Here is a 26,668-nt window from a genome sequence, read left to right as displayed (position 1 = left end):
TTTATCAGTATATGGAGCTGTAATCTTTGAATGCAACCATCCGTCCAATCTCCTCCCATGGAGGTAGCTGAACGCTCTTTCAGAGGAAGTCCCCCCGTGGCTCGCCTGTACTTTACTTTCAGTCTGCCTTAAGTTACACCAATACTGCCTAGCAGGAAAATTTACTCATTCATAGCTGACTAAATCATTTACACTCAGGCAAGATTATATATCAGTATTCCCATATTGAGTTATAGCCACTTCTTGTCCATGCAACTACAAATTCTTTATGTGCACAGCTCTCTCAGCAGTGTGGATAATTACAAATAAGCCCTCAGCTAATTCCTAGGAGCACAAAATGAAAGGGAGGTAGATAGTGTTGGGGAAAGAAATGGCTGCTGAAATAGAACGAACAGGCTGTGGCATATTAAGGAAAGGGTGGGCCAGAAGGAGAGGACTTGGGCTATAAAATCAAAGGTTAGGGAATAGCAGGAAGACGGAGTTCTTGTGTATATCTGTCTACTTATTACCTTTGTACAAAGAAGTTCACACTGCTGCAGAAAAAGGAAATGTGCATTTTTAAATTAAAAAAAAAATCCCTCAAGCTATACACATGGAAATATGATAAAGATAACTTCCGACAAAAGTGACAAAAATTGGCCAAACAAGTTAAGTAATGCAGCATGTACACAATCAGGCAGAATGACTGTAACCTACCTGTTAACCTGGGCTAAAGATGGAACAATGAAATACAGATCAATGTAGACTGGGTGCTTATGTTAAGTCTTTTTATGTGATGCTATGGAAAAATGGATACATCTGGATATGTAAAGCAGGGGAGGTGAGTACTAGTACCCAGTAGCAGAGTCCCCATTTAAAAATACTTCGTTACTCAGATATACTATAGGACTCAATAGAGGAGTAACTATGTGACATTACCTGACCTGTGTTATACAGAAAGTCAGATAAGAATGGTCCCATCTGGCCTTAAAACTTGTGAAGTAACATCAGCTGAAGAAGAAACAGAGCAAGTTCAACCCCTGGGCTTTCTCAGTGATTTTCAACCCTAACCAAAAAAGGCAACATTTCAGAGAGAAAAAGGCAGCCTTTCTACATGCATGATTTTATCCTAGCTGCATCCCCAGAGACTGGCAGCAAGGAGTGGCTATACATAAAAGGTGCTACAGAAAAATTATCTGAAGAAATAAATCATTTAAAAGCCACATAGTCACAAGTACCACGTTTTTCAAATACGTTCATTCTTTCTGTTAGGCAGAGGGCTCATTTCACATACAATACTCTTTGTTTCCTAATAGCACCCAAAAACATTACAAACATAAAATTATACCTATCATATGAGAAGAAAAATGCCTACAGTTAAAATCAGAGAAACAATTAAAAGGTCTTTTACTAGAGAAGTTCTTTTTCCAACTAAAGACCAATACAAACTTTATATGGATCTCATTCACATTTGTTAAAGTAGTCTGCCAGGCACGCTACAAGTAACTTGTTTGTAAAAATCAAAACATACACAGGTGAAATGATGAGAACACCACACGTGCAGCTTGTTACCTTAATTTCTTCAGGTTTAGGGCTACCTAATCCATCTTCCACCTCCATTTTGAACTCAGCAAGCTGTGTTGGAACCATGTTGACCATGGGACTTTCCATCATTCCCAAGGTGGTCACAGTCTCTGAACTTATTCCATCTTTATAACTCATTACCGGGGAGAAGGCAGGGTGTTGTTCTAAAGAAGGTGGTGTTGGAAACATCCTTTGGAGATCTGCCACAGCTAAATATGATGAAATAACGCACCATTAGTCATTCAAGTATAAATTCTCACGGAAGTCCAATAAAATAAAGGAGACAACTCAGTACGAGCTCTTATTTTGTCAGCTAAAACCTCGTAAAGATTCTACAGACTTTCTACAGGTCTGATGCCAGACTCTAGACAAGAAATTAATTCCAAGTGATGCATTTCAAAAACTCCTAGGGACACTTTCCGAACTTATTGTTCAGCAGAAACAGCAAACTGGTAGATACACAACTTTAAATATACAAATTTTAACCAAAAAAATCTTAATAGAAGAAATTAATTGACACTAATGGAAAGTTCACCCCAGCAGCTGTTACTAAGGAGATACAGAATTGTTTCTTCCCTTTTTTAGAGCTGACACCGAATCCTAAAGCAGAGACTTTTGGAATTAGCGTGCACTTAGCTCCATTTTTCCACTGACATGCAGTCATTGCAGCCTCATTTGGTCCATAGCAACAAAACTCCTGACAAAAAGACAGGCTACTGTTGCTAACACAAACACGGGTGATTTTGCTTAGGAATCAGCCTGCCAGACATCCAAAAGTGTTAGTTCTCAGAGAAAGCTGCAAAATTATGATTTTGCATCCCAAGACATTAAGCCAGGAAAATCCCTAAATTTCCTCTTGCTATATTAACACACTGTAATCCTCCATCATATATTTTTAATTTAAAAAAAAACAAAAAAACACACACAAAACAGAAATGCTTAATAAAATGTATTGTAGTCTGTACAAACAGAAGTCGGAACAAAATTCTGTATTTTCTGCCAGCTACATTCTTTCTCGCTCCAGCTACCAGCTTCCATATTTATTTTGCTTAAAATTCAGAACACGTGCTACCTTTTCCTTATTTGAATTAGGACAGTTATTCTCTGAACATAACAATCACTCTGGTGAATTCATTGTTAAAACACTCAAATTAGAGCAGAATAAATTCCCGCAGGTGTCTATTCTGATGTTCTGTTTTTGACAGACTAAATGCCCAATTCCTTTTCCATACCTATACATACCATCCAGCCGTAGCTGATAGGACACAAGGACATACTTGTATGCAGTCTAAGGATTATGGAAAATGTATTAATAAATATAGATCAATTTCTGACTTGGAAAACAATGAGTTGTGGAAATTAAAACTGGTGAAACAGTCCAAGTCTCAAAAACTAATTGGAGAGGAAGGAACTAAGCGATGGAATTAAAATTATATATAGTTTATGAGTACATACACACAAAGAGCAAACAGTATATTTTTGTAGGATGCTGCGACCTCAAGTTCTGTCTCCACTCTACCTTAACAGAGCCAAAACATGAATTTTGTTCTTTTTTTTGTGCACAGACCTTCTGTCTCCTATATAATTCTTAAGACAAAATTAATCAATTTGAACAAGTGAAGTCCTCCCAAAATGGAGTTCTGGTGATTACAACAGTCAAAGCTGAACCCAAGTCTTACACAACCTGAAGTAGCACAGTAAATAAGTGGCAATGCTAGTATGAAGGATGCCACTGGGATTAAGTACTGCCTCTGTTTTTCAAAGAGATGTGTGCTTGAGAAAGTAGAGAAAGAAGACAGGAAAGAAGGTTAAAATGCAACATGGTCTGTAGGACTTTACTATGATGTATAAGGTGTTTCAGTTCCCTGCATATACTGTCATGCCTCAACAGCTGGTGTCAAGGGGAGATGGCTACAAAACAGAAGTGAAGTCTATCTTATTTCATACAGCTCTATACTATATAGCTTGCTCACATTCAAGCCCCAGTTAGCAAAATTCTGCAATGCAGAGTCATAAAAAAAAGTTTAATTACAAAAAATCCCCCAACCCTACAGCAACAGGCTATCATTATTCATTTTCATATGTGTTATGCTTGAAAAAGCTTTGCATATTTAAAAAAGCTATGGATCAACTAAACCTGTCAAAATCCAATCTCTGTATACTTCAGACTTCTACATTTGAGTAAATCAGCCCAGCTTTTATGGGTCCATAAAACTCTGACTCATCTCCTTCACACCGTATTTTTTCCCCTCAATTTGTCCTCATTACCAGCTAAAGTTAATGAGAAGGCATTAAAGAATGATTTGCAGAGAGATTTGATTTCTGCTTATAGCAGCTACAAAAATCAAGTATTCTTCCTTCTCACCACAAAGTAATTTGTAATTCATAACCTGATCAGTTAGTATCACATAAAAAATTCTCACCTTCCTCCTCATACACATGCGAACACAAATGCATACACACAACTCTCAGGAGAAATACCACCTACATAAATAATGCAAGAAAACCTATACATCTCAGAAAGTAAAAGTTATCATTCCCAGTATTTGCTGCCACAGTCCTTATAAAAAAAGCCCTATTGTTTTAATTTGCTTAACACATTTTCAGTGTACTATTTCTAAATTTCCTATACTTCTATACCTCTTTGTATTACACGTGTAGTGCCTGCACAAGCATCACTTCTACCATGAGCATTTGTAAGAGGTTTACGACGTGTCTGAAATTAGAAGCTAGTAGTTCTATTCTGTTGTATTCTGGATTCTTCCACACCTAGATTAAATCCTGAAAGCGACTTTAGTCTGAATTTATCACATGTTGAATACAGTTTTCTATTGACAGGTTGCACCATAACGGCCAATTGGTAAGTCACAGCTTTAAATCCTGAACAGACATGTAACAAAAGATTTGTACTTAAAAATGCATACGGTAATGGTGTAAGTGACTAAATGAGTTTAAACACCGAACTGAGGATACAGGGCTAGCTTCCAAATGAACATTTTTAACAACTCCCTTCTGTGCTTCTATTCCAAGACAACAGTGTCAGAAGCAGAGCTTCTTAAATCTCTGTAGGCACATTAAAAATGTATGTCTGTATTACCATCCACTGTTTTCATTAAAATACACTTATCCTCTTTTAATACTGGCATCCAGCAATTACAGAACAAAATAAGCACACTAGCTCATAGTTCTTAAAAAGTGACATTACAATCCTCCTACAAAAGAGGGAGCGTGGTCACTATAAGGAGATTCTGACGGTCAACAAAGCGGTGATCAGTTGTTGCTACTTACTTGGTGGGTAAGGTACTGCTGTTCTACCATCCTTCCCTACAGGGCGTTCCTCAGACCCTACTGCAGGCATTTTTGATGACCGAAGAGCTGGTGATACAGCCTACAAGCAGAATAATTATATACCATATTAAAAACATATGAAATATTAAAATTCACAAGCTATTAAAAATTCTTAAAACTCTCTGAATGAGATTTCACAAAAACAGAAGAAACAAAACTGTACTTTTCTGCTCTCCTATCCCGCCCCACTATTTGGATTTCTTTTCCCCCCTATTTCAATACTAAATCCAAAACAAGTCTTTGAAATATTTATGTGGGTATACACATGTACAGACACATAGAAACACACAAATATATCTGTATATACACAAATCATTATCACAAACACTGGGCTTGAAATTCATGTGACTACTCTTTCTTCCATGTTTGGATTACTCTAAAGTAATACAAAGAACTGAGATAATACTGAGGACGTGTCACTAAGAGTAAGAATGCCATCAACAGAGACTACAGGGTACAGCTGAACACATCACAAGTTTTAAGGCAGGAAGAACATGAGGTTCACCCAAGCCAACTTCACAGAAAAACATTATTTTTTTTTTGACAAAGTATTTCTCTAGTAGATTGGTATATTAACGGTGACATCTTAACTGCAGTTTGTGTGAAACCACAGAACAGGGAGAAATGGCAAATAAAGAAAGAAAGTGGTGTACTTGAAAAGTACTGCCAAGAACCAGAAATTACAGTTTTAAGCCGTATTATCTATCATCAGTCAGTTTAGGATCACTTTTGTAACAACATGGCTATTAAGCTCAAAAAGAGTAATTATTCAAGTTTCCATGAGTCTTGTGGTTGGTTTTGTTTGTTTGTTTGTTTCCAGGTTATCAATGTAAATCAGCTTTTCCTTGTCTATTTCCTAACTTGTTGTCTTTGCACAGAATAAACTGCTCATAGACATACAAAGAAACATGCTTCCAAGAATCACTTCAATAAATTTGGATTTATTTTTCCTTTGTGCAGCTTCTCAAACATGGTTAAAGAACAAATCATCAGTCAATGAAACTAAAATCCTTCCCACAGCTCTCAGAAACACGAACTACTGACAAAAATCTAAAGACACTCAACTAGATCTAATGCACTCAAAAGGCAACTGCATTGCTTTACCTAAGGAATTACTCTTACAGCCTGTCTCTGCAATGACTGTGACAGCAAGTTAGCTGATTTTCCTCACAGTATACAGGTTCTCTTCATGACCAAAAAAATGTCAGATGACACAAGCTTTGACATTACCTAACTCATCTTCTAATATTCCCGAACTGTACACAGTGATGATTTCTCTTTTGCAGATCTCCTTAAAGGATACGTCTGTTTGCTTTCAATTATTCCTAGTTAAAAACGAAGCCTGCCCTGAAAACTGTCCCTCCTCTCTATTAAGAGATAACTGTTCCCCACTACAATTGCAGCATCTTTCTTCTGATTTTTTTTCCCATTTGATAGGGTTTAAATTCACAGAACACTCAATTAAAGACTTACACCAAGCTCGTCTTCATCTGAATTATCAAAGATATTATCTAGATCATGAAGTGACGGTGCCAGATCTGTCACCTGTGTGAGGCTACTAGAGCCTACTCGGCTTGCAGCATTGTCTTGCCGGGTATCTATCAAAAAGAATGGAAAAAATAGATGAAAAATAGCAGCAAACTTAAAAACCACAAAATTGCCTTTTTTTTTTTTTCTTTTTCTTTTCTTTTTTTTTTCCAGTTTTACTTCTCACTCTAAACAGGGAAGAAGCAAGAATCACTGAGGTCCATTTTCTATGATGTAGACTAGAAATAGCTTGGCAGTCAAATTTTAAGCAATGGTGATTTGGAAAGAACAAAGGCAGCTACTGTTAAACTTCAATATTTAAAAAAATATTTATGTTGTCATAAGGACAAGCAGAATCAAGCTCCATATCAGAAGCTGTCTGTAACTTTCATGTTATGGTACTGTGTTCAGTATCCTTTTTTTTTTTTCTTTGGGATTTTTTGTGTAGCTTTGAGTATTTTTGATTTGCAGAATGAATTAAAGAGATTTTACTCACCAGTCTTAGGTGCAGAACTGAAAATAGACATGGCATCTTTTCCATCAGGAACTGGTGTAGAATGACCTGTTGTGGGGATTTCCTTGGTTCCAATTCCATCTTCTGACTATACAAAAAATCCAAGAATTTTAATGGATATGAATTCAATCTGAATAAGAATGACTGCTGTATTATTGGCTTTCCTATGTCAAGCTAAACTCAGGGCTCTTGATTCAATGTTTTGAGAAGTACAAAACATTTTAAGAAGGAAAAAGAACACAGTTGTCTGACACTCATCTTAGTATCAGGAAAAACATGAAGTAACATAGTATACGATTTACAAAGGATTCCGCACACATCAGATAGCTCTGATAGGCAGTACAGAAAGTTAGCCACCTTGATTTCTTTAGAAAACACATCTAGAATTTTAAGTGCAAATTTCATTGCGGTGACATGATATGTGAAGCTCAAGAAAGTAAGAAAAATGTCCAGCAAATCCTTTTGTCTCTACAAGCGAATATAAGGCTTGAATTATTTTATTTCTTGGCTTAAATCTGGAACATGCTGTGGTCAAGTTGAATATACATAAAGAGTAGGCGTTCCTTGCAACAGCAGTGTTTTCATCTACACATGGGTTCAGAGGGATGCCAGCAAATGCTGGTTCCAAAATACCACGCTGAAACGAACCTTTTTCCTGTGTGCCTGAGCAAGAAAGAATCCCTCTGAGCATGCCCAGTGTAACAGGTTTGTGTCTTTCTGAGAGCTGTAGAGCAAATAGTGCACCACAGTACTATCCCCCCAGAGAGAACATTAATGACAAAAACTCTGGATTTACGTTACCTTGTTCTTTTTCAAAGGATCTTTTTCTGCCCCGAGTTTGCATTTTTTATTGCCAGTGAAGCTGTACTTTATGTCACCATCTTCAAAAGTGTAAGGGTCACTAGCATCTCCCAAGCCTTCTCCTGGTTGTTGTATTAGAGGCAAGGGATCAAGATAGTTCAGTGTCTGCACTGGTTTCTGTTCTTCCAAAATTTTAAACCGTTTATTAGGTTGTGCTAAGAGCCTGGAAGTAAAAATAAACAAGCAAACAAAGTCACCATGAAACAAACCAAGCATACCTTTTGCAGCAGAGAAAAAGAACAGTTCTTAAGATCTGTAGCTGTCACACACAAATACAGCCCATGTCTTATTCCATCCTTTTTGATATAGCAGGAATACAAGTTTTCTCTAATAAAGGATGCATTTGCCTACATTTAGTATCAAACACCCCACTGTAATAAGAACTTATACTTGGACAATGAGAAAAAAGTGAAACTTGTTACTAAATCAATATTCTTTGAAGTACATACATATAACCTTTTCAGCCTAGCAAGTTTTTATCAAAGTAATTATCAGTAATTATCAAAATCAATGTTGTCACAACTAAAAAAGTGTTCTTTAATTAATTCTAGCTTAGTCATTTTCATTAACTACTCTTTGCTGCATTTCTTCTACGCATTGTCAGAATGCAAAACTCATTTTTAAGCCTGCATGTAATTAATTCAGACACTCAGGCTACAGTTGATATGAAATATCTTTGCATAAAAGGAAACACATAAAAAAAGCTGAAAATTCTGTAACATTAGGTAGTTCACATTCCCTACTGAAGGAGACACTATTAGAAGCTGCAGCATTTCTAAGAGATCACATTTACTAATTTCTTTGTAGACAAGGCAGTCTGACAGTGTTTGCAGTTTCAACACCACAGAGGCTGAAGCAAACAGTAAAGGACCTATCTTGGCTTCACAGTACTGATGCCATTACAAAAAAGCAGGCTCATTCCATAATAAAGAATCAGCTATTACTTCTAGAAAGCGTGGGGTACAGTGCAATTTTAAAACCACACAATTGGAGAAACCGCACTGAAGTGCCTCTCCAGTGCCATAAACAGCGCCTCGCGAGCTGAAACCAAACACGTATGTTGCTGTAAAGTTGCAGAACTGAGCACAGATTTTGTTTTTATAAGCTTATTAAATTGCTTCCAATTGCTCAATTATTTTGATATAGGTTACAAAAAAGATTCATCAGTTGTTCCAATGTCCAACAGAAGGCTAGATATGAAAAAACAACGCGTATTACAACAGCACAATTCTACTTGAGTATTCAATGTTGACTCCAGCACACGTTGCCTTTGATGCTACAGTGAAGCCTTCTACCTGTTGCAGAACTTTTATTTGGCAGCAAAGAAATTAGATGAGAAAACTGCTATTAAAAATCTCTTTTCATTGGTTATTTTCCTACCAAATATCCCTGTCACACAAAACTACCAGGGAGAGGTCCCACCTTCTACACCCTCCTCGTCCCTATGCTTTTGGTATCAAAAGTGAATTGCATGCTTACAACCAAAAGCAGAGTTTCATTGTTGTTTAATACAATAAAACCAGCGTTCAGATCAATTTTCACTCTTACCTTTTCAGTGCAGTGCTGTCCGAGTTGACTTCCATCTTGGAATCATACCTCTCACATGGAAGATCCGGTGGCCTGAATTCTGGATCATCGCTCGGGGGGACGCTATAGGTCCTCCACATATCTAGTGACTCATTGTTCTGAATTAACCCACAATATAATGCTGTCTCACTGACCTCTGCCATCAGAGGTAACCTCGGTCCAACAAGAACTGTCCTATCTTCTAAGCTGGGCAACGGCTGGAGCTCCAGCCCACTGCCGTAGAGTGCTGGGTTTACAGGTACGGAAGGAGGGTCCAGGTTCTCCGCCTCCTGACCTCTTGGCTGGGGGCTAAGTGTGGGAGGCAGAGGGGAAGTAGGGGAATGGGGTGAATCCATAGGATTCATATTAATTTGCTTGCTTGGATTTCTAGCAGGTATAGATAGCGGCTTCTCATATTTTCTGGAATTAGGGACTTCTAAAGAGGGATCCATTCCTGCTAATCCCAGTTTCTGCCCTGACGTGTCCTGCTCCATGCACAGCTCTTCAGTCACAGAGGGCCGATGGTGAAATGGCATCATAGGCCTTTTTTGCAGTTTATCTCCTTTTTCCTGTCTTTCTGTTGTTTTGTGCTTTGAAGAGGCAGGAGGTGGCAACGACGAAGATGACGATGTTCCCACACTGAATCCTGGCTGATTTATCGTTGGGGGACGGCTGGAACCAGCAGCACAACGCTGTTTGAAAACCTTGTGCCTGGAAACAGAGACAAAAACAATTCAGTTGATGGTTTATAAAGTTATGTAATCTAACGGGATAAAAAAAGGATAGCATCAAGAATCTGAATCTATTCCTGATCATTTAACAGATTCTGGAAAAGTCATGTGATCCGCACCAGGCTGTTCAACTCAACTTGGCTGCAGCATCTCTGACCTATAAAATGGAGAATGACAGTCTCCAGAAAGGAGGATTTGAAGCAAAGAGGATTTAATGTTTACAAAAGCTCAGTACTGCTCAGATCAGCAGGTAATGAGAAAAATAAAATAAAAATCAGGCTGCTGTTTTCACTACCCTAAAGAAAGATAGCTTTTCAATAAAATGACTGCTGTGGAACTACACCACTGCTCTTGTACTCTGCTGAGCATCTGTTACTAAAGATATAGATCTGAATTGTTTTAGTCCACAGAGGCAATACACAGCAGAGTACTTTCATGTCAGTTTCCTCCAGGTCAGGTTAAATAAGTAAGTATAATTAGTTTAAAAAAAAAAATAAAAATATATATATATACACACACATACACACACACATATATGAAGGAAACATAAATCACTCCATCCCTATTTTTGTTTATAAACTGCAATATCTATTAAAGAAAAAAAAACCTTCAAAACATGTAATATGCTTCTTATTCACAAAGATGAGATAAACTACATTCTTTCAAATAAGGTAGACTAATAGACTGAAGAAAACCCATTCTGCTTTTATGACTTAGTTATGAAAACATCCAGGTTTTATAGTACACAGTGGCTGTCAAATGGTACAAAGCACAACTACTTGTACTACGTCTTTTTCCTGTTTCCTCAGATGGTTATCTATGTTGTGTGGTATTGTCCTGACTTTATTTGTGTTTGTTTTCTTTGTGTTATCAGGAAACGTTACAAGTTCTCTGTGCCATAGGTGGTCCTTAGATGCAATCACCCATAATGCAGACCTAATGCCCTAGTAACTGAAGATTTGCCTTAAGCACGTGCTTACAGCATTTCCTTGAGATGATTTCTCTATCATTTGCCACATGAATGTGACCCCAGAACTCAGTGACCCCAGAAATTTTTTTTAGATACTCTTGTTACTCTACACACAAAGCTGGTCAACAGAAGATTGCATTTGCTGCTATCTGACAACGCTTTATGATTCCATATTTAAGATCACATCTTCATATTTATGCTTGCATTTATACAGTACATGGGCACATATGACTAAACAATTATATTCATATGACTGTAGCTGTCCAGCTTCTCTGGCTGTACAGAGAACTGCATGGCACACATTTATTGCTGTTTGAAATCAGGTTCCTCCTTCACTTCAAACATAATGTTTAAATTTCCCTGTTGCTGTATTTACTACCTTCAGCATGATGTAGTCATCAGCGGAGGTGTTAAGAAACTGTGTGAAATTCAGCTGAACCTATCTATAGATTCAGGCTTCCATTACTGGTTCCCCAAGCTTTCCAGGGAAGTCTGGACTTCAGTTTTCTACCGAAAGCACTCGGTATCTCAACAAAAGATTTATCTGTTCCACATTCTTAAGCATATATACAGCCAATAATAATCAAGAGTAAAGAGCAAGGCTGCAGAAGAGCAACGCTTTCATTTAGAATACATCACAGTCTGTCCAGACTGAACGCTCTGCCCTCTGCATGACACACAGTTCCACTGCATCCCTTTATCTCTTCTTCTAAATACACAAAGAAGAACCTGCTTCATGAGAAGTCAAACACAAAAAGTACAAGGGCACAATCATGCTTCATTTCATTTTGTACAATGGAAATTTCTAAACAACAACTCTTCAGAGATCCAGAGAATGCTATATTCCTCAATTTCTATGACAGCCAAATCTATACTTAAAGCTCTACAGAGACTGCTGTGGCAGGTAACACATTTAAAGATTTGGTGAGACAATGCATTAATTTTAATATCACTAACTACAGCATTATTATCAAGCTTGCCCTGCTATTAAAAGAAAAACAGTAACAATAACAACAACAAAACAGCTATGCCTAAACCACCCAAAAAGCAGAGGATCATTTCAGCCACATCACTAGCCACTGTATTGACTGTAATTCCTGAGTAGATCCTTCTTGTAGTAGTAAAACAAACAAAACAAAACAAACAAACAAAAAAAACACAAATCAAACAACCAGATACCAAAGGATTTAATCAGCATGGCAGGATCAGCGTTTCTATTTGAAAAGCCTGAAGGATGAGCTCATTACAAATGAGAAATGTGTGAGTGATTCTAGTCCCCACTCTTCAGTCTGGGATCATTTTTCCACTTAAGGTGGAAAGTGCGGCAAGTGGACAATGACAAGAGATGCTTATTAATCACCTGAATGTGATTGATGTGCACAGTTTTGATATTAGTTTCCTCATTTCGGAGCTAAAACATAACTCACTTTGAAAAGCACGCCGCTGTTTGAATCGAACATGCTCTTTCAATATGAGAAATGCTTACTGTCTTCGAAGCTCACCTGGAACAAGAACAACTGACTCTTTGGACTGGATCCACAAAATCCCAAGAAACAGTATTGTTAGGAACTTCCTCTTCCAAATTTGCAGTTGTAATTTGACTCCTCCTGAGGAATAAACAATTTTAGTAATCATCACCTTGTGTAAAACAAAACTTAAAGAATACACATGCATAAATTCACATGTTAGCCTCAAATAAATTACTTTATTCTACTTCACCTTTGAAATAGAATTGCATATTTAACAGTAATTCCCTCTGGTACACCTAGAAACTCACAGTCTGATTTGTATGGGAGGATGTTACCAGCTCTAAAACAGATAGTTTTGTCTGGAGTTTGAACACAAGAAACAAGGGCCAAGCAATTTAAACTGCATCTGAAAATTCTTCTGACGTATCCAGTAAGTAAATTGTACAGAAATACTGAAAAAATAAGGATTTTTAGGGCACATCATGCCATGAATAGACTTTAAAATTCAAGGCATACAATACTAACAGAAATACTTTACCATATCCTTATTGATTGGAATTTTAGTCCAGCATATGTAATGTAATGCTTTACAAATATTACCCATAGGGTTCTAAATATCAAACGTATATTCTTTGTTCTTCACTACTTGTAGTCTAGGAACTAAAACTGGAGCAAGACACTGCAATCGTTAAAACTGAAAATATCTAGCTGAAGGCACCTACTATAGATTTTTAACCTCAAAGCCTATCGCAATTAACATATGCAAGTGCAAACACAATGTTAATAGTGTTAGGAGTTTTCAGCTGAATGCAGTAACAAATTTTCTTTGATAATGCTGTTCTGCATCATTAGCTTTGATTAGTGTCAAAAAAACTCTGTCAGAATAGCATTATCTAAGGCACAATTATTAACATTTCAACTACATATTATGTGTTATTAATAATAAAAAATATCAGGAGTGCTGCCTTACTTGGACTGTGACCTGTTGAGGATGCATTCCTTCCAGACACGGTGAACCATATGATTGTGAAATTTTGGAGTAATCTTGCTTGATTTCTTTGGACTGTGTACACTGACTGTCCCCTCCTGTACAGCTGAATGGCTGATACTGCTCTGAGAACATCCGCTTTCTCCTGGAATATAAATTAAGAATTAATGTTAGAGCATAATTTATGTATACTATTTGAAAGCAAGAACCAGTTGTTTATACTCAAGATAAAACCTCAATGAAGAAATGAATGGAATACTGTGACACTATTTCTTTAAGTTATGCTTGAATTGATATATCAGAATCAAAACTTGCTTCAGTAAAACCTTACAATTTGGATGTGTACATTACAGAAATTGTTCAACAACTGATTAGTATATACTAGCAACGTAGTATGTGAGATTCTCAATAATACTGCATGATTATTGAAGAGATAACTAGTGAAAATATAACTCCAACAGTTAATAACCTGAAATTTCCAATTTACATTCCATACTTCATTTCTTTCTGTCTGTGATGCAGAAACTTTATCAGTTATTGATAAATAAGCAGATGTTTCTTTCTCTACTATGAAATGTTTTTGTTCATATTAATGGAAGTCTACTACAGTCATCCTTAAAAACCCAAACTGGAACAGCAGAGGGAGCTTTAGGCTCATTTGGCCTGGCAGCTGAGTAACGCTGTATTCTGTGCTCTGGATGGAAAACTAAGTAAGGATATGCCGCATTTTAACAAGGTCACATCAGTGTACAGAACACTTTGTCCTTCTGCCTGACTCAAATTAAAAGCCTTAAGAATGAAACGCTGAAAGTATTCACTGCCATACATCACTGCATCTAACAAGGCAGTTCTGCTGATTTCCACTAGGTCACTTTTTAAAATACACCTTTTAAAATTGCACACAAGCTGCCTAACTCCCTATCTTCTCTCATTCTTCACGCTTACAGTTATTTCCTCCAGTCGGAACTTTCCTGCTTCTCTTTTGGCAAAGAATGCTAATAAAAAGGAGGCAGTCAGAAACACGTTCCCAGACATGCTGAGGCCAGAGGCTCTGACAATTTGTTTCACTGGCTTTCAGATGTTTTACTTTGTTTATGAACATGACACGGTAACAAACAGCGCACACACGTACACATTGTGTAAGTTAACAGCAGGAGAGTTAGAAGTGGTGGTTCGGAAAAAATAGTGCAATGGACAGGGGGAGATAGGAGGTAAGGGAGGATAACTAATGGGCTACCAGAGCTTTGAAATTACATTTGAATGCATTACCTATTGCTTTCCAAAATTCTGTAGTATGTTTATACACACAGTGCAGCTAGATGTGCCATAGTACGAAATGGCACTTCACAGCAGGCACAAGCGTTTCATTCTCATACTCTGACACTAATTTCTAGCCATGAAAATCACTGACAAGATACGGGAACACACATGGACATCCAAATAACTGTCATATAATGGTGTAAATACAACAGGAGGCAAACAGCCACTCACCAGTGGTCACTTGGTAATCCCACTGCTGCACCCTGGTCCTACACGTGAAAAAATCCTATTCCCTAGTTTCAGTGGCAAATTATTTTGTTCCATACTTTAGACCCAATCATATAAAGTATGCTTGGTAGAGCATACTGAAGAGATACCGAAGTCTATCCTGTTTCATCCCTGATCAAATATTGAATTGAAAAAAGGAAAAAGGAAAAGAAAAAAAGAAAAAACAAACAAACAAACAAACAACCCCTGCACCTCTCTGCTAATGGTAGCTTCCCACCAGCCAATTTATTCTAACACTTAATTATCCTTACTCAGAGAAAGTTTTTCCCCATGTTTAACCTAGATTTGCTTTGCTCTAGTTTAAATTCATTACTTACTGGTTGCAGAGAAAAGATTAGTCTTTTTCCCTTTTATGTCTCTGAAGATTGTTTCACTGTCTCTCCTTCAAATTTCTCTTCTCTAGACTAAACAACCTCAATTCTTTCCATCTTTCCCTGTGGGCCCTGTTTGCAAAATCTATAACCATTCGTACTGCGCTTTTCTGGACTCCATCCAGTGTGTCCACATCTTTGTTTAATAATGGTGCTCAAAACTGGACATGGAACTACAACCACATTTTTACCAGTCCAGGGCAGAACTGAAGGATTATTCATGTGCCTCAGATTAACCCAGTTTATGTATCCCATTTACCAATTCCAAACAGCATGCCATGTTTTTCCAATCCATTTCTCCAATTTGTCAAGGTCTTTTAAAATCGTAAATGATACAATATAATGGAATCCTTTCGTTATTCACTGGGGAGGCACCAGTTTCATATTGCCCTCCTAAACAACAGCAGAAAACTGACAGAAATTGTGGGTGCCAGATCGAATGGTCTGAACATTTTTTAGATGTTAGTAGCTTTTAAGCATTGAACTCACTTGTGATATTATATAAATTTCTTAGGGATCTGAAAGATTTAAAAATACAATGGCAATTTTGAACATTTTAATCTGCATCAGATACTTTAACAATCCCTAGATTATTTAGAAGTAGATTGTCTTGCTTCAGTTACTAATAAAGTAACTTGCTTTTTCCTTATTTAAACTATCAATTGCCTTGAAAAATACTATTCAAGGTGAGTTTATATCTCAGATTCTACTTGAGTAGAATTATTAGCAGTAGATACTCTGTATTTTTTTTATTGTATTCATTCACAAGCACTGTTCATGGACAAGTACTTCCATGGCAGTGGAGATGATGATGATTTTCCTGGGTTTTGCATCAAGATTGATCCTCTTCATCTGACAGAGGTATCTATTAAGTGCTAAGCCAGCCCAGTATCTCCCTACGCCTCCGTGAGGGTATTGAAAGGATTCCTCAGCCCCATCTGGGAGCTTACTCTCCCAGAAACTTGTAGGAACTTCATGTCTCCTGCTCTGTCATGGCAGACACTAATCAACAAGCTCAAAAAAAGTGTATTTAGTGTTTTGCAACTGCTTCAAATACTTTCAAAAATAAAGTTTAAATCCATTATTCCGCTCATGTACTTTGGGCAGCATGAACAGATGCTCCTTGACAGATGTGTATTGAAGATTCCACTGCAATGAAGGCTGAAATGTTTCTGAGAGGCCTCTGGCAGAAGGCTGTCCAGTGGGGAGTGGTCTCTAACGATTTTGCTAACTGAGACAATCTGAGAACTGAGAACTCTATTCCGAAAAATTTTCATTTGCAAAGCATAAAGCATGCCAGTGCTTGTGAAATCATTATTAAGAAAAGTTACAAGGCAATTGCGAGAATGCTGGGGGAGGAATGTGGATAAATAATACCTGCTGCGGAGAGCAGAGAGGATACAGCCAGTGGTACCCGTTGAAAGGAGATGAGGCAGTGGGCACAAATTGAAATACAGGAAATTGCATTTAAACATGAGAAATAACTTTTTCTTGTGAAAGCAGTCAGCTATTGAAACAGGCTGTCCAGAGAGGCTGTGAAGTGTCTGATATTGGAGATACTCAAAACCTAAGTGGATGATGTCCTGAGCAGCCTGCTCTGCCTGGCCCTGCCTTCTGCAGGCAGATTGGATGAGATGATCTCCAGACGTCATTTCCCACCTCAACTATTTTGTGATTCTGTTATTAATTGGTAGGTTCATAAAAAACATGTTCAGAAGACAATCTATACAGAAAAAAATAGCTGTAAACATACCTTGAAAACATTTTTTTGAACAAAAGTCAGTTTATTTTTTTCCCGTATCAGATAGTTCATTTTTTTCTTTTACTTCTTCATCTTAGATGTTTGCACACAAGCATACGTTTGACTCCTCTATTCCAAAGTCCTTGTTTGCACACAAATGTATGACTCCTCCGTTCCTTAGTCCTCACTTGAAACTGCAATACTGAATTTGTTGCAACGTAACTTCCCTAACAACAACTAATGTGAAGATCTCATCTGCATCCCGGATGACAACAGACTGTATATATATTTATTTTCATTTCTGAGGAGCAACAGGGTATATTTATTTATTTATAAGAAGCAAAATACTAAGGATCTAGCACCCTACCTACCAAATATTTGGATAGCTTCCAAGATTACAACTACTATGGATCCAATTGCTTGAAAGGGGCATACTCCACCCAGACAAAATGGGTATAACGCACGTATAACGCAGCGCTCTGTGTGCCACTTGCAGATGATGCAAGTCCATATCTGACCCCATTTGGGAAGCCCAGCTCTTTGTCACCAGTTCCGGAGACTTGTACTTTTCTTTTGACTGGCCCCTAATTAAAACCCAGCTGTCGTGGGTAGCTAGTATTTGCAAATTTTTATTCCACCAACACAAATAACTAGTTAAATGCTCTATTTCTAGTTCTGTACAAAATGAGCTACATATTCCTGTACGTTCACTACACCCTTGTACAACAATGAATCAACACTCTCCTCCCACTGTGAGCTACGCAAAAATGGAAGAATGACTGCAGCCTGCTGGGCGTATTGCTTACCCATAACAGCCTGCTCTGGAGAAGTGGGTGGAGTGAGTGGCATCCCACAGGTACTAGCAGGATCTTTCATGCTTCCAAGTCCCTGCTGTCCCACATTTATATGGCCTCCAGTATTGGCAGCATTCTGTGACACAGGAATGTCACTCTGGGAGATGAGAACAAAGGCTGAAGGATACACCATCCTTACACCACCTAGAAAGAAATGGAAGAACAAAAGTCTTAAACATACCATATAATATTCAGCAGCCCTAGTCTCTTCTACTTGTTTTCAATGTCAATTAGACAAAACTTATCTGAAATACAAAGAGCTAACGAAATTCACATACTAATAAACATTCAGCCCTCTACAACCAGTACAGGGATGAAACAAGTAGCTTGATAATGTGAATAATAGCATGTGGGATACAGGGAGTAAAGAAGCTTGAGGCAAGATAACTAGTCAGATGTTCCAGTGTCAAGAGAGCTACAAGAGAAGATAGGAAAATTATAATAGCTGTTTCTGATTAATTAGATTTTTTTTAAGCATGTGGAAGAAGAAAATCCTTCAGGCAGAATACTGAAACTTACCAACAATGACTTCAACTGCCACAGGGAAATCGTTGTCATATCCCAGCTCTTCTTCCTCTTTCATCCCTTCTTTTTTCTTCAGCACCATAGGGTAAAAATACTGCCATTCCTCCATCAGCTTACGCGTTGCTGGGTCTGACATCTTATATGACTGGCCCGTGAGTGTACCATTCAAACCATAAGGACTCACCAAAACTGCAAAATAAGAAACAATAGTGCCTACAGTACGTGTATTCCAATAATATCAGGCATTCTGTGCCCAGCTTGACTCAATATTCCATTTGTGTGCTGATTTAAGGAGCTGTCTTCAGGGAAAAGCCACTGCAAAATCAGGTAAGGGCATGGATTTAAAGCTTCATGTCACTGCATTAGCAAACTTACTGAGCCAAAAAACTTTTTTTTTTTTTTTTTTCAGTTTAGACTAATGATATCAACACTGAAGTTATCACGTGTACTGGAATGATACTCACCATGGCAAAGGTATGGCCATATACGGAAATAATGGGAGACAGATACTCAACAACAGTTTTGTGGGTTTTTTTTTTGTTTGTTTGTTTGTTTTACCAGAACACATGATGCTAGGGCCTTCTCAGCATTAAAAAGGATAGAAACAGTACCTGAAGAATACTACAGCCATGACAAACAGGGAAAACTAGTTGCTCTATGACAGATACTTCTATTCAGACTCAGTTTTGCTTTTAGTCATATTTGATTTGAGAGACTAATCAACTTAGCTCACTGAAATAAAATCTTAAATGATTTAAGTGTCTACACTTCTGCCAAAACTTCACATTTTGTAATGAAACATTTTTCAACAAAATTTCTACAAGCACTCATTTTCTAATCTCTCGGTGTTTCTTTAATGTTTAACTTTATAAAGATCTCTTGCTTTGATTACTTTGAAATTACAATTTCAGACTGTAATAACAGTATAACTCAATGACTGAATTATTCCAAACTTGGGGGGTAGAGATTTGCACTGCAATTGCATCATGATTTTAAGAAGCTGTAACTTAGTTCCGTAAAACCCTAATTTCTTACACTGGCAAATATATAATCAGACTTTTCATTCTTTCTGATGTACCTTCAACCCTCAGTATTAGTATCCCTGCAGTATTAAAGTCATGGGTTTGAACCCACTGACCTAGACACCATGCAAGAAAATGGAATCAATGCACTCATGTTTTAAAATAATAAGTCCTTCAACAAAAAATATACACTTCTTTTTATTTACTATATATGCATACTTTCAGAACCCATATTAATGAACAGAAAGCTCTGGAAATTTTGCAGACAATTTATGGCTAGCTATAGTTTTGAGGTCCTAACAACATTTTGCCTCATGTCCACAATTTCCTGAAAAGAAATTTAAGTTATTTGAAGAATTCCTTAATCTTGTTTTAATTCACCTCTGAAGATAACATCACCAGGAGCCACACAGCAGTGAGGATAAGCACATGACGTTCCCAAACTACCTCCCTTACCTTGGAATGGCGATGGTGAGGACTGGGCCATATGGATATGCTCCTCGTTGATCAGGTAGATTGGCTGGTGTTGAGCAATCTCCACACTGGTGCACACATTGCTTTCCCCATGAAGAAAGAATGTGAAGGCACATGACAAATGTTCACTGGAGATGTGGGGAGACAAAAAAGAAACAAATGTAATTAGCATGTTAATGAACTCACAGGAGTGATTTCATAGCCTCAGAGGCCAAACTGGCTCAAAATACGCTCTTAGGGTTTGTCACTTGTGGCTACTGAGTGCAGTGTCAAGGACTGACTGATGATCTTGTACAACAGAACAACCTCTCCCTGGACAGCTATTTAACAGTGCTGGCACCTCTCTCAAAGATGCGTTTTCCAGCCTGTTTTGGTTAATAAGATCATTACAAACAAAGAGGCCCTTAACCAGGATTTAAGAGGTAAAAATAAGGGTCTTCAGAAAGAAAAGGCAGTTCTTCAAAATTAACTCTGAAACTGATTCTAGCTGAACAAGAGTAGGGAAGGAACAGGAAGATGATTGTACAACACCTCATGAGAACCTCCATTAGAGGAAATAAAAGCATTTGTTACAAGAAGCTGGCAATGGTCTAAGATGAACAACAGATCAGCTACTGATGATCAAATTTTATTTAAAGTGAATGCTATTTAAACCTTTCCTACTTAATTCCACCCATTAAGTAACTCCCATCATTGCCAACTATTTACCTAAATATCCCTTGCAACAAAGTCACAAGAAAAAAAAAACGCACAACCATGTTTCATGCTTTTTTATCATTGTGATCAGCGAAAAATGTACAAAGCTGCAGTGGTAATGATGCGGTGACTTTTTGGTCCGATACAATAGCTGCACGTAGTTTTACAGCTGCTGGCTTTGGCACAGGACCAGCCATCATTTTCAAGCCACCTCTTAACTACCTTGACCAAAATGGATTAACGCAGGCAACTGCATTTAATACGACCAACTGCTCAACTACTGCTTCTTTCTAAACAAAGCACTGATGGGCTGGAACAGGACACTGTTTGCATCTCACTAAATCCCGGTATGACTCCACACATCGTGTAGAACAAGTTTTCATCCCACAGCATAAGTTAGCCATCTGTAAGCCTCAGACATTTCCAGAGGAAAACAGAAAATGGTCAGCTGAGAAAATCTGGAGGGAAAATGTCCCTTAAGTGAAAGAGAGCAGCGAGACTTCCTTGGTGCTACCATTCTGTACCCAGAGGCACTTTGTGGCATTTATTTAATACTATGAAATAAAAGGGTTTTGTAGATTTCCATTTTCACAAAGAAAAGAAATTTCAAGTTACAGGGAACAAAGGGGCCCAGGTATTCCTACCCGCCCATCTTTCTTGCCCCACGTTAAAGGGAAAAGCAACTAACAGGAATGGACTGTGTGCATCCAAGAAACACAAAAATAAAAGACCAACTATACCATCGAAACCCATTACTTCCCTGACATAGGACAATAGCCTTGAATGTAAAGAAGATCCTACTAAATACAAAAGGCTGCGAAATCTGGTGTAAGATCAAGCGGGAGGATAATCTCTGCAATGAGTTCTGCGTGCAGCAGGTCAGCCTCTCTAAAGGAGAGAGCAAAGCTATTTGTAAAGGAGTCATTTTCAACTCCTGTCTTTAGGATATTACACAGAAATCCTCCTGATTCTGCAAGCGTCCTACAGTGTTTGCCTATGAAAGTCTTGCTTGTCTTCTATTGAACTGCAGGAAAAATAGCCTTCTGGGACCACACAGGGACCCTTTCAAGCCTCTTGCAAAGAGGTCTGGCACGAACAAATCACGTGCCATCTTATGCAACAGTCACAACCGACCATAAACACTGTCAGAATCAGAAATAGACAAAACCAGAGTTTGAGAGACAAAAGATTCGTTTGTTTTTCCAGGGAAGGGAATACGTCTCACTATTTTTTTCAGAGAATCAGCTAACACTGAAATTAATGATTAAGTTCAGAAAATGAAATAGCTTCAGATTAAAAAAAAAAAAAAACAAAAAAAAACAAAAAAAAACAACAACCATACAGCTAATTACAGACCAAAAAAAATATCCAAATACAGTACTAGGTCCAGTTTTGTTTCCTGAAACCATGGCACATCACAGAAGAACCACACTAGCGTGGCCAGCAGCACACACTCGAGCAGTGAAGGACGGAGCACGGCCAGCACGAGGCATGCACAGAGCACACACGGTGAGCACAGAACCCGCCAGGCATGGCTGCACCCCACTGCCCTTCCTGCTCCTCTTCCTCAGCCTTCCTCCCTCCTCCTGGGGTGGCCCCCAGCACCCACAGGAACGCTATGCTCCCTCCGGTGCCAGCATTGGTGCCACAAGATCAGCTTTCAAGACAAAAATTGTAAAGATCAAGGCCCGGAGACTTCCTGCACTCCCAACAAGTTTCTGGCAGATGCTGAGTAGAATATTTACTTGAGTAACAAATAGGAATTTTATTTCAAGAAAATAGTGTCAGCGCCCGGTGATGTATTCCACTAAGGCACGTCCACCCCAGCCTGCTGACATTCCTGACTTTAGTACATTTCACACAATTCCTTAAATACCAAGCTGCAGAAATCACCCTGGCTGCAGACAGGACACATGGCCGGATGAAATTCATGCAGCAAATTTACCAACAGCCTGATTTCGCAGGCAGACCGAGCTCTCAGACTCTGCTTTTCGGAACCACCTCGGCATACACCAAGACCTAGGTACTTCAGCCCAAGTCTCTAAAACCCAAACGTTGTTCCAGTCCTCACTAGAACCCTCCAACCGCATTTTCTCCACGCCCTGTGCTGCTGACCAACCTACTGCTCTCCTAGGGCTAAGGAAGGCGCCGTACAACAGCTCCACACAGGGTACATCATGCTGGAGATCTGAAGATGCTCAGCACCATGTTCAGACTGATTTTCTTTTTGAAATTTAAATGCATTCAGAAACAGAAGCTGTCAGGCTTTGGAATCCCACTCCACAATCTCTGCAGATTCATAAACCTACCTGTTTCTGTGCCTTCTTTTATCTCTCTGCCATTTGAAGTTATCACAAAGCACCAAGAGGCCTGTGAAATGGCTTCCAGGCCATCTCCCCTGTTCTCTGAAGTCTGCTGCGCCACCTTGAGCTGCCAGTTCATAGCGGCTCAGAACCAGCACAGTAACAGAAGCACTACCACGTTTCAACAGCTGCGTTACACGCTCTCTCTGCACAGATTAAAGGATTGCGCAGGGAACGAGACCAGCTTTACAATCACGCTTTTGAGCTTGTATTGCTATGCAAATGAAAGAAAGAAGGGCCAAAACGTCCTCAGGTGGAAGGGTGACAGCAGGATGGCCATCCTGAGCAAACTGCCAGGCAGCGCAGCGTGCCTCACGGACCCTGGGAGCTCCCCATCAGGAATCAGGAGGCCCAAGCATCTGATGGATTTAAAAATGTTGGGAGCATTCAGAATTATTTAAGCCTTGGGTGTAGTATGAAGTGGAAATGCTTAGTGATACTTTTATGACCTTACACTTCATATATTCGTGATAAAGACTTCAGCTGGATTTACTCAGCCTGCTACCGCTTAGAGTTTAAGGTTTTTAATTCCTTCCTTTCCTTTTTTTTCTTTTGTCCAGGCATACGAACAGTGCCACCACAGCCAGTGGTAGTTGCAGTGACTTCCCATCACAAAACTTCAATACAGATTTTCGTAAGACCTATTCTTTTACCCTCTTTTATAAAAATTGAAAGCATCTTAAAGGAATGCAAATCTATACAGTACCTCTGCTATGCCACGCAGGACTCATCATCCCCTTTTCACAGGCGTTTTTTCCAAAAACCTCTCTTTCGCTGAGAGGTGACTGACAGCTGCCGCAGCTGTGATGTCACATTCCCAAACAGAGTATTTTGTGCTATTTCCAGCTGTAGCTGCATTCAGGCCAAGCTCTAAGAATGCTGAGCACTGTGGTCTTGAGCCAGCAAATTCTTGAGCATATACTTTAAGGACTATTTCCAATCTATTTGCTGAAAAGAGACTTATTTACTAAAATTAAAGTCATTACTTAAGTAAAAGGCTTCTATTAATAGAAATATAAAGAAAAAAATCACACTGCAATTCCACAGTGACAAATATTGCATGTCATTTCACTTAATTGAACTTTGAATCTGTTCTTTGTGTAGGAAACTAATCCTACTATGCTTTAAGAGCAAGGAAATTGATGAGGAAAACCCCAAAAAGAAATAGCAATGTTATCTTTTCTTTTTTTTTATTGTAACACAAGCAAACATCTGTGTCCTCCTCCTAAGTGCTACAGGTACTTTTGTTTTCTCCTCTATTAGCCATACAAAGCAAACAAGATTTATCACAGAAAATCCTTTCAATAAAGACTATTTTCATTTATCAGGCCTTCAGTTTGGCACCTCATCACCTGCAACTGGCAATAACTGTCTTTCAGATACTTCCTCTGGGATCTCCATTCCCTTAAATAACTTCTGAGATACCTAAAAGGTACCTAAATCTCTTTTTAATGCAACATTTAGGACTTCCCATAATCTTTCTGAACACCATTCCCTCCGTTACTATAAATGACTTAAAGGAAATACATGAGTTTAAATTTATGTATATATAAAAATCAGATGAGAACTATGAAAACATGATGAGGTTTATACTACACAACATTGGCAGAGAAAGGAGAACATCTGATGGATTTATTATCTTACTTTTCCCATATGTAGTAGGTTTATATAAATACCTGACAGAAAATGAGCGAGTCTGCATTCAAATTTTAAAGGGCTTATTTCCCTACAACTAATGTCAATGAAAAAAAAAATGCTGAAAAATTGCATTTCATAACTGAGCTCTGAATGCATGTACAAAATGAGAACATGCACACGTGGATTATATGAAGCACTTTGACAAATGTTATTCTCTCTTACTCTAAATTAAGACTGTATGTATTACATGTTCTAAAACCCTCTCATCACCGGTACAGTTGTTGAAATGGTTGTTTATCATCATAAATGTAACCCCAGTCTTGGGTACACTTTTGCTCTTTTGGAGCACACCTTAGAACTTCTCTTCCTAACACAGGCACCAGAACGTTGAGCTCAAGCTGCCAGGCTGCTGGCTGTCATGTTTCTCTCCTTTAGTTTGTAAGCTATTGTCAGTAAAGCCACTGACTGCTTTAATAATTTTTTGGTTGTTGTTTAATAAAGAATAATCTCTATTGCTGTTCTAGTTCCCCTCAAAATTAGGGTTGGGATCTGAAAGTCCCCAAATCACAGTTACCCCAAAATAGCTTTATTAACAAGCATGATCTAAGAAGAGGCAACAGTAAGCCATGAGCATTAGCCTCATTTGTATGATGGTGTGTTTTCCTAATCACTTGGTTGATGTGGTATACGAAAAAGAGCACATGAAAAGGCTCGGCACCAACTGGGAACATAAGAGTAAGAACATAATGACAGTTTCCTCCGCGTTTGTCTCAAGCAGCAGGACAGCTACGAGCGGGTCACAGCGATGGTCCAGGCAGGAGACGGCAGCACCTGGACACCCACAGCCCCCAGCATGCACAAACACATGTCAGGACATCAATAGCACAGTTTGAAAATTACCTCTTTTTAAATAATCTGGATATAAATATCACCAGTGAGGTCTGAATTTGACAAAGCTCCTCCAACTACAGATTGAATGTATTGGGAATGGAGAAGAGAGGCTTTTTGCTTTGGTTTTTAATCACACCTTTCCCAGCTCCTATGCTCATCCTTAAATGAGCAGTGGTGCGCTCCCAGAGCACCTGCATCTGCAGGACACTTCTCTATGACATACAATGGTGCAATTTAGGAACTGGTGCTGCAGGGACCTGCCAAGCAGCTGTGTTGAAAGAGGAAGCTTCTCCGCACATACTGCGAGTGCAGAAGAGGACTTGGAACTGAGACTTCATCAATAGCAGCTAATTAAAAAAAAAAAAAAAAAAAAAAAAAAAAAAAGGCTGGGACCCATTTTCTGGCCCTTACAAGAAACAGCACAGCCAGAGGATCATATGGTTAAACCCTCCTCATCTCTCCCCCAAAGGGAGGCATTATCCACACTGATTTACTGGAACCAGCCCTTGGCCCTTGTTAGCCCCAGAACCTCTCCCGGGCTTTGCCTTGGTCGAGTGCTGGCTGCCACTGCCTGGAGCCAAGCAGGGAGCACGCAGCAATTAGGCAGACGGGATGATTGCAGGCCCCTTCTCGAGACCAGGACCTGTCTGGTCTAATAACTGGTGTACATACAGCCTGAGAAGCAAAACATTTCCGTGCTATTTCTCATGCTCACAAGTAACCCGTAGCATCCCCTGCCTAGCAGATGGACTGCAAGCATTGGCCAGGCTGAAAGAAGACAAAGTGCATTATTCAGAGGTGCGGCTTCAGTAGCCTGCAATATACAAACATTTAAGAAACATAGTGTAATTAGTAACCACTTCTGCAGAAACCACAACAAAACCAGAATGGAAAATAGTGCTAGACATGGACAAACACGTGAGTTCTGTGGATACAACAGCCTTGCTGCAGGTGGTCGGCAGCCCACCAGAGCCGGTGGTTCCCTGTGCTGTGGCCTCAGACGCAGCC

General features: G+C 38.8%; 1 protein-coding gene across 5 annotated transcripts in view; it reads right to left on the bottom strand.

Moving 5' to 3' along the window:
• The window catches only part of MED13L (mediator complex subunit 13L), a 191,721-nt gene that overhangs the window by 33,505 nt on the left and 131,548 nt on the right, over positions 1–26,668 (bottom strand). For all 5 annotated transcript variants that reach the window (XM_082774462.1, XM_082774463.1, XM_082774464.1 and 2 more), the window contains 11 exons: positions 20,055–20,200; positions 18,571–18,765; positions 18,004–18,195; positions 13,520–13,682; positions 12,583–12,687; positions 9,362–10,090; positions 7,754–7,976; positions 6,935–7,040; positions 6,385–6,509; positions 4,852–4,951; positions 1,552–1,772 (listed from right to left, as the gene is read on the bottom strand). In XM_082774462.1, the coding sequence (XP_082630588.1) occupies positions 1,552–1,772; positions 4,852–4,951; positions 6,385–6,509; positions 6,935–7,040; positions 7,754–7,976; positions 9,362–10,090; positions 12,583–12,687; positions 13,520–13,682; positions 18,004–18,195; positions 18,571–18,765; positions 20,055–20,200 (2,305 nt within the window). The remainder of the gene's footprint in view (positions 1–1,551; positions 1,773–4,851; positions 4,952–6,384; positions 6,510–6,934; positions 7,041–7,753; positions 7,977–9,361; positions 10,091–12,582; positions 12,688–13,519; positions 13,683–18,003; positions 18,196–18,570; positions 18,766–20,054; positions 20,201–26,668) is intronic.

Source organism: Aythya marila (genome assembly GCF_965140915.1).
Source record: "Aythya marila genome assembly, chromosome: 17".
Taxonomy (NCBI): Eukaryota; Metazoa; Chordata; class Aves; order Anseriformes; family Anatidae; genus Aythya; species Aythya marila.
Note: the sequence above shows the minus strand (reverse complement) of the source record. Positions and strands in the feature narration are given on the sequence as shown.